This window comes from Callorhinus ursinus, unplaced genomic scaffold (genome assembly GCF_003265705.2).
Source record: "Callorhinus ursinus isolate GAN/ISIS: 27379988/994484 unplaced genomic scaffold, GSC_fseal_2.0 scaffold41, whole genome shotgun sequence".
In the NCBI taxonomy this organism is placed as follows: Eukaryota; Metazoa; Chordata; class Mammalia; order Carnivora; family Otariidae; genus Callorhinus; species Callorhinus ursinus.
The window spans coordinates 3,273,299-3,285,873 of record NW_027397103.1 but is presented as its reverse complement, the minus strand read 5'-3'; the positions used below and the strand labels follow the sequence as shown (position 1 = coordinate 3,285,873).

The following is a 12,575-nucleotide window of genomic DNA, read 5'->3' as shown; positions in this document are numbered from 1 at the left end:
TAACTGAGAACTCAAAATTGAGTATGTAAAAGTGTCAGTCTGCTAAATGTTTAAGGATGATCACCTCATGTGGTCCTCATGGACACAGCCACGAGGTGGCTACTATTATGTCCATTTTACAGGTGGGAAGACTGACGGGCTCACAGATGCCCAGGGAATAACGTTACTGCTCCCAGAGGACGCTGAAGGCAAGCTCCCTCCCAGGTCTGGTTGTAAGGGGGGAGGGGATTGCAGCCCAAGGCCACCTGCCTTCAAATCCACTGGGCTCCCATCCCTCTTCTCTCCTTCGGCAGGTCCCCAAGGGGGGGCAGGACGCAGCAGGCGGGGGAAGGTATTACTGGGGTGACCCAGAGCCCTGGCAGGCGGAGGGTTATTAATAGCCTAGCCGGTCTTTGCACCGGGCTTGGGGAGGCGGGCGGGGGAGGGAGCGGCGGGAGGGGGCGGAGCTGAGCCCAGCCCGGGAGGAGAGTGTCCGGACTGGCTGGCTGGACTTGGCCGCCAAGGCCCCTCCCCGCCCCCTGGGAGCCCAGCTGTTCCCTCAGCGGATTCTCAGGGACTGGTTCATCACCTCCGAATACTCCTGTGACAGGAGGCACTGGCAAAGCCCGCCCCCAGCCCCAAGCAGCAATAAATAGAAGCTCTCAGCCCAGGAGAAGCAAGGAGAAGTTTCTAGGCCCGCGTCCCTGGGTTTATTAAGCTCCTGACGCTCCTCCATGAGACATCTCAGCGGCTCTGGCTGAGAGTCTGGACAGCCTGGGAGGACAGTGACTGGCTGATCTGCGGTGAGGCAGTGCGGAGAGGGGCCCTCTGGAATTCTGCTGGGCCGGCTGGTGGTCGCCTTTGGAGTGTCTTTGGGGGCTGGGACCCCAGCCAGGTACCCCCTCTGTCCTTGGCAGTGGATGGTTCAGCGTTTTCTGAAGCTGAAGAATAAGCTCCGAGGGCCAGCCCCCCCTCCACATCACCTTGCTGTGTGACCTTGGGCAGGTGGCTCCCTCTCTCTGAGCCTCCTTTGCCCCTCCAGCTCAGCAGCCATGGCTGATGGTCAGATGCCCTTCTCCTGCCACTACCCAAGCCGCCTGCGCCGGGACCCCTTCCGGGACTCGTCCCTCCCCTCACGCCTGCTGGATGATGACTTTGGCATGGACCCCTTCCCCGACGACCTGACGGCCTCATGGCGCAACTGGGCCCTGCCTCGATTCTCCCCGGGGTGGCCTGGCACCCTGAGGTCAGGCATGGTGCCTCGGGGGCCGACAGCTGCAGCCAGGTTTGGGGTACCTGGGGAGGGCATGAGTCCCCCACCCTTCCCCGGGGAGCCCTGGAAAGTGTGCGTCAACGTGCACAGCTTTAAGCCAGAGGAGCTGATGGTGAAGACAAAGGACGGATACGTGGAGGTGTCTGGTGAGTGAGGGGCAGGAGTGAGAGAGAACCCAGGAGAGGGTTGTAGGCTTCAGCCCCGGGAATAGTCAGGAGAACATCGCTTCCCTTAGACGGTGAGCTGTGACAGCAGCGAGTGACACAGGTGACTTCAGGGCTCAGGAATGCAGCCTAGAGAGCCCACAGAAGTTATCTTTCTGGAAAAGTACTCCTGTCCTGGCTTCCAGGAGACACCTCAACCCGACCCAGCTGGGGGGCCCTTTGGGGGCTGTATCAGTCAGAGTAGAGGATGGGAAATGGAAACCACGGCACATGATTTGACAGAAAAAAATTTTGTGTAAAGAATAAGTTCGGCAGACATAGAAGAAATACAAAGACAAGAGAAGGGACTCTCGGCGCCCCAGGGGCACAGCGCAGTCTAGAAGCGTGTGCCATGACAGAGCTAATAATCAGCACAGGTTTCAAGAAGAACACCTCCCCTTGTCCCAGATAAGGAAACTGAGGCATGATAGTCACTATAACGATTCTAATTGGTGACCTTGACTGAGCGCTTACTCTCTGCTGGGCACCACACTACACGCTTTACCAGTAGTATCTCAGTTAAAACAACTAGAACAGGTGGGGCCTGTTTGTCTCCTCTTTTTACAGATGAGGAAACAGAGGCACAGAAAGCTTAAAGTGACTTGCCCACGGCTGCCTGGATTCAAACCCAGGCTGTCTTGGGAGCTGGGAGGCCAGAAGCGATTTGAAGGTTTATTGAGCACCTGCTGGGTACCAAGAACTGGGCTAAGACTCTTATATTCCTTCTACCAGATAATCCTCACTCACTCCAGCCCTGGGAAGCGGGGCCGTCTACTCCCATTTTACAGCTGAGGAGGTTGAGGCCCAAGCGGGACTTGTCCAAGGTCACGCCATGAGTCAGCAGCCAGCAGGAAGAGTCTGAGCCTGCCCAGGACTCCAGGCCCAGGGCTTGCGCCACCTCCCAGCCTGGGAGAAAGGAAGAGGAGACAGGAGGCTCAGTCCCCATTAAGCAGGGCAGCAGGCGAACGGCTTCTTCTGTCTTCCGTCCCAATTAAGGCTGCATTAAAAGGAGTGTTTTTCTGGCAGGCTCCCAGCCAGAAAATCAGTAAAAGCCATTGCAAAGCCGGGCTGGGCAGAAACAAGCCCGGCAGGGCAGGGCGGCATGTAGGGGGAGTTTCAAATCCTCGCAGGGCAGAATTATAAACATCAGAGGCTCTGGGGGGCCGGGAGGGGTGGGCCACAAGTCATGTTGGGGCCGTGGAGGTGTTCAGCCGGGCCTTCCTGGGTTGGCTGCGGTTGAACCTGGTTCTGCCACAGACCAGCAGGGTGTGCAAATTGTTTATGTTCTCTGTGCGTTGTTTCCTTATCTGGAAATGGGGGTTCCAGTGGCTACGCAGCATGAGGATCGCTGTATTACATGGGCCGATGCGTGTCCAGCGCGGACCTGCTGCCTGGAACATGAGGAATCAGTATTCTTATGGCTGTGATGGTGCTGTGATTAAAATGCTGGGCACAGAGCAAGGGCCCAGGAGACCATAAATGGTAGATGCTCTTTGAGACCTGGGGTCCAGTCCTGACCCTGCCAGATGGATAAGGACAAGAAAGCTTCCCACCGCTCCGAGCCTCAGTACCCTTATTGGCAGAACGGGTTGTGTAATAATATCGGCCCTGCAAGTCTGTAGGAAAGATTAAAAATACATGCAGACAATATATGATAATAAATGCAGAGAGTCTGTAAAATGGGGCGATTAACAGTGTCTGTCCAGCACTCTGTGAATAAGGGGATTATTACCAACACCTCTCCCATCTTTGTTTTAATTGGGATTCCGGAATCTTCCACCCCAGGTTGGAGGGTTTCCCACGCCCTGTGGCCCCTCCGGGAGACCTGGGGAAAATGTTTCCTTCATTCTCCTTTCTAGGTGCTTCTTACTAACTGGGCTGTGGCAACTCCGGGCTGAGATCCCAGATGAGTACCTTACTAATCCAGAGGCTCTGCATGAGGCTTTGAGCAAGTCATGGAGCCTCAGTTTCCATATTTGTAAAATGGGGTTGTTGGGTGCTTAAGTAAGGCAGACAAAGCCTTTTAAAGTTGTAAAAATGCCTCCCAGGTGTGCACTTAGCAACCTCAGCTTGACAGAATCCAAATCCCCTGAGAGTACGTACAGAGACTTTCAGAAAATGGATTTAAGAAATCAGATTGATATCGGGGCTCCATTTAGAATCAGATCCAGGCTTTTCTCCTGTTATCACATAATGACAGACCTATTCTTCCTCAAGCACCTGGTGCAGGGCACTGTGCTCAATGCCTGTGTATGTTGGCTCCCTGGTTCCTCACATAGACTCTCAAGGAAATACGGGTAGGTTTGTGATACCCACTTTACAAGTGAGGAAGTTGAGGCTCAGAGAGAGTAACTCACCTGAGATCCGCTGTCCTCCATGGCACATGTCTGCAACTCAAAGCCAAGCCTGCTTAGATGGTTCCGAGTCAGGATGGCTGGATTTTCTTCTGATTATACGGCCTTGGGCAAATCCTGCCACCTCTTGGGCCTCAGTTTTACTTAGGAGGAGTTGAACTCAATCAGTATGTATTTGCCAAATGGTACGTTTTAAGATATCAGTAGGTATCTAAGACATGCGGGATAGGTGGCCCAGATTTTTAGAGATGTGCCAGAGGAAACAAAATTATAAACAGGTCTCGTCACTGCAGGACTTATGAGGGCTTTGAATTTGCTTAGGTAGTTTGTGGATCTCTGGAGGCGGCAGCCCTGTCTTATCTGACCACGTCTGAGTGTCTAGTTCCAGGGAAGTATTTGGAAAATGCTAGACTAGATGCTTTCCATGATGCCTTATCCACCCCTACTCCTACCCTGTGGCCACCAGCCAAGAAATGTTCTCTTCATGGGCCACGGGGCCAGGACCTGGCCAAGAAGGAACTGGAAAATCCAGAAGCCTTATTCCCACCCCTTCTCCTTAATCCCAGGGCCCCTGCCTCCCCTGGAAACAGCACCTTCTTTCTTTAGCTGGGCCAGTGGCTTTCCCCGAAGTACTGATGCCTGCCTCTTGGCACCTGCATTTTTCTGAGGCATGTTGAAAAAATAGTAGCTGTGAGGGGCCTCTGGCTTGCCCTGGCCTCCGGATGAGTTCTTTATTTTTAAAAAAAAAGAAGCATAATTACTTTTTTTCTGTTTACAAAAATAAAATATTTCCACGGTAGAAAATGTAGATAGGAAAGCAAAATCAGAAATTAAAAACCATCATAATCCTTAAGCTGCCCTAATAAATAAATATTCAAATTATATTTAAGTTAAGCTTCAACATGAACCTCCAGTAGCAACATCCATTTTCAACCAGGCTTCTCTTTATGGAAATCTTGGAGTTACGCCTGCTCAGAGATCCTCCCTTCCCTAACCCCAACACCCTATTTTCAGGGTGTGGACAGGCAAGCTTAGCCTTTCAGGAGCAGTCCTTTCCCAGATATCAAAATAAGCCACAAACCTTCGCCCTCACACAACATTTTTACAACTTACAAAGCAATCCTGTGACTCACCCTCATTTGCTCAGCAACCCAATAATTAGGAAGGTGTTGCCATCCCCATTTTAGAGAAGAGTAAGCTGAGGCTCAGGGAAGAGTGGGGTTGTGCTAAGAAGTATTAGAGCAGGGACTGAAAGTCCAAAACCTACACCCCTTTGCTCCAGCATTTCCAAGCTGTGTGACCCTGGGCGTATCACGTAACCTCTCCGAACTTCCCTTCCCCATCTACAAAATTGTAATAATGAAAGTCCCCGTTTCTAAGGTTGTCGTGAATATTAAAGAAGTAGCTATAGCCAGGGGCTGGGAGGGTGGCTGACACCAAGTAAGCACTATGTAAGAGTCTGTTATTGCTATTCTTTTGATCATCATCATTGTTTATTATTCTCAGGACACCAAGTGTGCAAAAGGGCTGAGTCAGAGGCACTGGCCGGTCCCCAGGGGAAGCAGGCCTCCGGAGGCCTGGGCTCTGGGGAGGGTTTCAGGGAACAGACAGTGTTCCCCTGGCCACAGGCCTGGGTTAGGGATGGACAGTTGGTACTCGTGGACTTGGCAGGTCCAAATCTACTCTCCCAGCACCTTCAGAGCATAGCGTGTTCTGGGTAACCAGACACTCCCGTTTAAAAACTAATTCCTATCCGGTACCCCTTTCCGCCCCGCTTGTGAGTGAATAAACGGATGCAGCCTTTCCTAAGGGCCATTTAGCAATACAGATCAAGCCTCAGAAATCCTAGAACTTAGAATTTATCCCAAAGAAGTCATCAGGCTGGATGTGAAGATCCAGCTGTAAGGATGTTCCGTGCAATGTGGCGCAATGAGGTTCTTTCTAAGGTCACATACCTGTCTCAGTGCCCAAAAGCCAGGGAGTGGCTAAATGAACTTATGTTTCCCTACAGTGGAATGTTGTGCAACCATTAAAAAGTCACGTGGTGGAAGAATATTTGGTGTAACATGGAAAAATAATTATCATGTGTTAGCAAGAGATAGCAGTTTTGAGCGTAACATAAAATGTGATCCCATTTGCTAAAATATATGATATACATCTATACTATGTAACATTTATGCGTGCCTAAGTAACATAGAAAGAAAAGTCTGGAACTTACACAGAAATGTGGTTTCGTTGGGGGGGGTTTCAATCATTTATTTATTTTCTACATTTTGTAGGATACCCTTGTATTATCTTACAATCAAAACAAAGTCATTAATAAAGAAAGTATGAATAATAAAAAAAGCAATTAATAAGGTAATCACCTATAAATTGTCAGTTTTTTAAAAACCGGGGCTGCAAAAAAAATCCCACAGGGTTGTTTACAGTCTGGATTCCAAAGCTTCTCAGAAGGGTGTCCCTGTGCACATGAGGGTTCTTGGCCGGGAAATGTGGCCCCACAGATGAGGAACAAATAAAGATAGGACCTAGAAGGCTCCACTGGGCACTAATCTGGTTTGTGTAAAGAGAAATTAGAGAGGCGCCAGGGTGGCTCAGTCGTTAAGCATCTGCCTTCGGCTCAGGTCATGATCCCCGGGTCCTGGGATGGAGCCCCGCGTCAGGCTCCCTGCTCTGCGGGGAGTCTGCTTCTCCCTCTGCCCCTGCCGCCAGCTTGTGCTTACTCCATATCAAATAAATAAACAAAATCTTAAAAAAGAGACAGAGAGAGAAATTAGAGGCTTTCCCCATTTAAAAAAAAAAAAAAAAAAGAGTGAAGAGTGGCCAGGAGGCTCAGAAGTTGTTATATAAATTGCAAGGTGATAGCCAGTTTGGGCTCAAACCTTCATGTAATCTTATGTTTTTCCTTCCTGAGGAAGAAGAACTGCCCTCCCCGGCTACCCTGTGGAAGGCGGGGCAGGTGGAATGTCAAATCTGTGATGTCTGATGTGTCATTTCTTAAGGAGACCTCCCCCGCTTTGGAGACTCTGGGTGTTTCTGTTTTGTTTTGTTTTTAAGCAGATTGAAGCATTATTTCCAGGCAATTCATCCGTTCTGGGTACAGATAATGTGGCTCAAAGAGCTGATTGCAAGCTGGAACAGGAAGAGGGGCGTGAGACCCCAGCACTTGGCGTAGATTCAGGGAGAGCTGGTTCAGAGCCCAGGCCTGCCGTGCACCTGCTGGGTGACTGTGGACCCATCACTGGGCCTCAGTTCCCGCTCGTCACCAAGGGGGAAGGAAGCCCACCTTCACAGCCAGGAAAGGCTCTGTGCGTTGTAAAGCCCACTGGGTGGCAAGCCAGCCCTCAGCATGTGACCCCACTTCTTTCCTACCACCCCTCCTGGGATGCTAGCCTCCGGGTTTGACTGGCTGGTTAGGGGGAAGGGCTGAGGTTGCTCAGACAACTGGTGTCTCCAGACTGAGCTCCGGAGCCAAAGGGTGGGGCAGGGGCAGGGGCTGGGGCAGGATTCAAACCCAAGCCCAAGTCCTGACCGAAGTCCAGGGGCATAGATGCTTACGTGTGGCATTCCGCTCCCTTCTAGGCAAACATGAAGAGAAGCAGCAAGAAGGTGGCATCGTTTCCAAGAACTTCACAAAGAAAATCCAGTAAGTCACCTGGCGGTGTGGGTTCCGGGGTGGGGGCAGAGCAGCAGGTAGTGTCTGGGACCCGAGATCTGGTGTGACTCCCTCTTTCAAGACAAGCCCCAGGGCAGGGAATTGAACCCTCACCCCTCACACCTAAAGGGGAGAAGGTGTCACAGCAAACCTGTGATTCCGTGAAAATCGGGGCACTCTCCGACCCACGTGGTATGTCTGGGGAGGATCTCCATCACCATCAAGAGGGGCCCTCCCCTGATGCCCAAATGCCCAGTAGAATCTTGCGAACGTTGCTTGCTCTAAGTGTCCTACCACCACCGAGAGAGCATGCCGCCTTCCCCAGAGCATGAAGCTGGAAGGTGTCCCGACATTGCTGTTTCCTCCCGGGAGGGCTTTGGAGGCTGAGACTTTGGGACACGTGAAGGGCAGGTTTTGCTGAGGGGTGTGGGAAGGGCTGAGCCTGGGGGAGTCATGCCAGCACCAGGAAGACCACCAGGCCGGGCCAATGAATCAAAGCCAGCCGTAGGGAGGGAGCCTACGGTTCCAATGGGGGACACCTCTTCCCAGACACACCCTCCACCCAGCAGCACTCTGCCACGTACACTTCTGGCCCCAAAGTCTTGTCCCAGTCAGTGCATTTAATCTTTGCAGCGGGCACAAGAGACATTACCCTCCTTGTATGATGGGGAAACTTGAGTTCTCAGAGGTGAAGAGACCTGCCCAGAGTCCTTACGATTTGAATTTAGAACAGCCCCAAACCGATCCCTGAACCCTGAGTGCCGCGCTCATGCCTGGAGCAAGGGATGCCCTGTCCTCACCCGTAAAAGGGATCGGGTGGGTGTTGATTCCAGAGTCACCAACTGAAAATGAAATCAAATCATGGCACAGGCACCAGCGCACAGTAGGTCCCCAGAAGTGGCAGTTTGTTGTGACTATTATTGGTGGTGGTGCTGTGTCTTTACTCCACGCCTAGCCCTGGCAGAAAGGCCCTGGGGCTGGAAGAGAGTGTGCTGGCTGCATTCTGAGGCTTCTTTCAGCTTTGGGATTCGGCAAGCCTGTCTCTCCTGCCATGTGCTCAGTCCTGACCCGCCCAGTGCCTCTGGAGTTCTTAGAAGCCCATGGACGCTTCCTGATAAGGCAAATGGCTGTTTTTCTTCACGCTCACTGGCTCGCCTGCCATTCCCCAAGACCCACACCTCTCCCTGGTATAGCAGCCACATGAAACGCTGCTCAGAGGGAGAGGGGAAAGGAAAGGGGCGGGGGGAGAGTGCAGGAGGAGCTGATGTTTCTTGGAAGAGACTCAAATAAGGTCTCAGGATGGAGTCACAGGCAGGGCAACGCTGGGGAAGGGACTGAGCTGGAAAGAAGTCAGGGGGCTAATCATCTTTATAAAACGTGGATTTCCCCATCTCCGAGGCCTCCGAGAAACAGCTTGCTGGGGTGACTTGACCAGACAGAAATGCCTAAAGCTGCTCAAGGCACAGCTGGGGTCCAGCAGCTGAGCAGAGCTACTTGTTACAATATTGGACTAGCCATTGTCCTGAGCCCCGCAAGTGCCCTCCCTAGCCAGCCTGGCCACCCTGACCCTATCCCCAGGACCCTCCGAGCTTCCCCACATCCCAGCAACAAGGGGCCCCCAGCATCCTCCTCCAACGCTATGGCACGTATCCATCCATTCTGGTGGGTCATTGTCCCGCTGGGCCAGTTGCTAAGTGTTTTGAAACTCCTCTGGACGTAGGGAGCGCTGGTTCCATGATAAAGAAAATGGATAACTTAGAAGAGCTCCCTGAACTGTTCTGAGCTTCTGTTCCCAGATTCCCTCATGGACAGAGCTGTGATGGGGGATGAGAGGAAGCGTGTAAAGCATTTAGCATGGGGTCCAGACTCAGTGTTCAGTCCGTGGGGATTAATATTATTAAAAAACTCTGCAAGGTTGGAGTCACATGAGAGCAGCTGGGACCTCCTGGGCCCCCTGGCTCTGCCCAGACTCTAGACACCAAGGATGGCCCTGGCCCACTCTCAGGAGACTCCATTGCCTCTCCCAGGAAAAGCTCCAGTCCTCAGAGGACAGGGAAGCTCCTTCAGCCAGACTGAGATCCTTGGAGATTTCCTCCCAGGCAGGACGCTACAGCCTTTGCCACGGCTAGGAAATTCTTCCCAACACATCCATCCCCTTGTGAAAGGGACCATTTGGACCGGGTGACGGGGAGCAGGAGAGGTCTTGGAATTTGCCGATCAGGTTGGGGGGCAGGGCAAGACTGTAGATGGGATCTTTCCACACCCAACTTGGGTGGGAGGACAGGAAGCAGGGGACTCAGGGAATCATCAACGCAAGATGCTCAGAGTCAAAGCAAACTTTAGTTCCTTGCTCCCTCTCTTCCCAGATATCTGTTCTGCCATTATTGACATCCGCAGTGTGTCAACAGCCATGTGAAGAGGAGGTTAGCTTTAATATTACTTCACCTTTAAAAGAATCCTATGAAGTAGGCATTGTTAAGCCCATCTTCTGCACAAGAAATCTGAAGTTCAGAGGGATTTTGGAATCCCACAAAGGGCACACAGCTAGTAATGAGCCAGATCTGGGATTTGAACACAGGTCTCCCCACCTTCAAAGCCCATGGCCTTCCTTCCTGGTTAGGTGAGACCAGATTGCAGTCATTCACAGACCGTCAAATATTTTTGCCTTATGTGCTTACATGCCCATATTATTATTTGCTTAAGATTTCTTTTCTTTTTGATCAGGTCACTTTTGCAAAAGTTAAATTCCTACTAAAACGTTCACTGAAGAGGGCAATCCTAAAACAAATCAAGTGAAAGAAAAATGCGGTTGAATAGGTAGCACTGTCTGCCTAAGGGTCCAAGCCTTAGATCAGCTCTCTCTTTGTTAAAAACAAAATAGCAAGGGATAGAGGTTAAAGGTATTAAAGTCATGTTAACACTTAGCTGAGACCTTCCTTTGGATGCAAATGGAAGGATTGAAAGAGAATAGAAGAGGAATAGTTTTCCTACAGCCAGTGACTACAGTAACAACGGAGAGGCTAACACTTACTGAGCACTTACTGTATGCCAGGCACTTGGATAAGCCTTTTGCTTTCATTATCCCGTGTAATTCTCGCACTACCTTAAGAGGTAGAAACCAACCGTTAACCCACTTTTCCTATAAGGAGGTAGGTTCAGAGAGGCTAGCTCACTAGCCTGAGGTCACACAGTCAGGAAGAATCAGAATTCGAACTCAGGTCTGCCAGCCTGCAAAAGCCATGCTCTGGATTGCAGCGGCCCTGCCCCATTGCATCAGGTGTGCTATGGGCTAGCATGCAAATAGTTAAACAGAGTTGGCCCATCCCCAGTAGTGGGAGGGAGGTCCAGACTTTTGGCCTCCTCTATGCTTCAGAAGTTTGACTTGGCCTCTGCCCAAGTTCCCTCTTTCTCTTCCCTACTTCCCAGCAGGTCCCTTGTTAATCTCTGTGGCTCTAATTTAGCAGGAGTCTCCTGGGTAGATGAGGCTCATGTGGTTACATGTTGCTACTCACAGCAAAAGCTCCCCACCCCCTTCAGGAAGGATCCTGCCCTGGGCCAGAATGGGTCGGCCTCCTTGCCTGGTTCTTTCATCAAAACCTCTGCATTTTTTTTTTTTTTAGATTTTATTTATTTATTTGAGAGAGAGAGAATGAGAGATAGAGAGCACGAGAGGGAAGAGGGTCAGAGGGAGGAGCAGACTCCCTGCCGAGCAGGGAGCCCAATGTGGGACTCGATCCCGGGACTCCAGGATCATGACCTGAGCCGAAGGCAGTCGCTTAACCAACTGAGCCACCCAGGCGCCCAAAACCTCTGCATTTCTAACAAGCAGGGCCATCCTGGACCAGTGGAAAGATCTATGCTGATCAACCCTCCTGGCTTCCTTTTTTTTTCAAAAGTCTGGTGCCAGGGGAGGCAATAGAACATCATGATCAGCTGCTCTGAGTTTGGAGGCCAAGATTCCAATTCCATTCCCATCTGCTTCTTTCCAGCAGCGTGACCTTGGGCAAGTCACTTCATCTCTCTGGCCTCAATTTCCTTGTCTGTAAATGGGGACAGTAACAGAACTTGCCTGGTGGGATCATTGTCAACAACTAGAGGAGATGATCCACAGGTGAACTACCTGGCACATGACTCAGAGGTCATAGTTTTCATAATCTTTATTAATAATGGCATCCCAATGAGGCCATGAACATGTTCTCACAATTCTGGTAATTAGTTGAAGGAACCATGTTCCAGATTGTCTCTTTCACCCAAAACAATAAAAAAATCATTAAAAAAAAATAGCTTCAGAAATGGAACCAGAGTTGGATTCAGAAATCCCTTTGAGGTTCTCACTCACTGAGCCTGCCACTTGATTTCCCCAAGTCTCTGCTAAATGTTCTGTGCAATGGGCATATTAATTCCTACCTATGAACCACTCGGGCTCTTTATAAAGTTCTAGCCAGGTCATTTCCTATAAATGTGTTTTGGGAACAAAGCAGTTATGACCTGTTAAGAGATACATCAGCTGTGACCCAAATCAAGGCTCATTCTAAGCATCAGGAGAATGTCGCCAGGTGGTCAGCCTGTTCCATCCTTAATTCACCAGTAACGCTTTCTGTAGGAAAGCACTTGCAGCAGGCATATGGCTAATGAAAGTGTGTTATCTGCTGTGAGTTAACACCTTACCTGCATTTTATTTTTTTTCAGAGCAGATTTTTTTATTGTTATGTTAATCACCATACATTACATCATCAGTTCTTGATGTAGGGTTCCATGATTCATTGTTTGTGCATAACACCCAGTGCTCCACGCAGAACGTGCCCTCTTTAATACCCATCACCAGGCTAACCCATCCCCCCACCCCCCTCCCCTCTAGAACCCTCAGTTTGTTTTTCAGAGTCCATCGTCTCTCATGGTTCGTCTCCCCCTCCGACTTACTCCCCTTCATTCTTCCCCTCCTGCTATCTTCTTCTTTTTCTTTTTTTTTTAATTTTTTTATTGTTATGTTAATCACCATATATTACATCATTAGTTTTTGATGCAGTGTTCCATGATTCATTGTTTGTTCATAACACCCAGTGCACCATGCAAAACGTGCCCTCCTCAATACCCATCACCAGGCTAACCCA

At 50.4% G+C, this 12,575-nt stretch overlaps 1 protein-coding gene and 1 long non-coding RNA gene across 2 annotated transcripts in view; one reads left to right on the top strand and one right to left on the bottom strand.

The window, feature by feature from the left end:
• Positions 1 to 511: 511 nt before the first annotated feature.
• HSPB8 (heat shock protein family B (small) member 8) overlaps positions 512 to 12,575 on the top strand; it is a 13,370-nt gene continuing 1,306 nt past the window's right edge. The window contains exons 1-2 of the mRNA XM_025889466.2: positions 512 to 1,398; positions 7,392 to 7,455. Coding sequence (XP_025745251.1) covers positions 1,032 to 1,398; positions 7,392 to 7,455 — 431 coding nt within the window. The 5' untranslated portion in view covers positions 512 to 1,031. The remainder of the gene's footprint in view (positions 1,399 to 7,391; positions 7,456 to 12,575) is intronic.
• LOC141370636 (uncharacterized) lies at positions 10,364 to 12,372 on the bottom strand. The gene is made up of 2 exons (XR_012374839.1): positions 11,273 to 12,372; positions 10,364 to 11,061 (listed from the first exon to the last, which is right to left on the bottom strand). It is a non-coding gene; the product is annotated as an uncharacterized lncRNA (long non-coding RNA).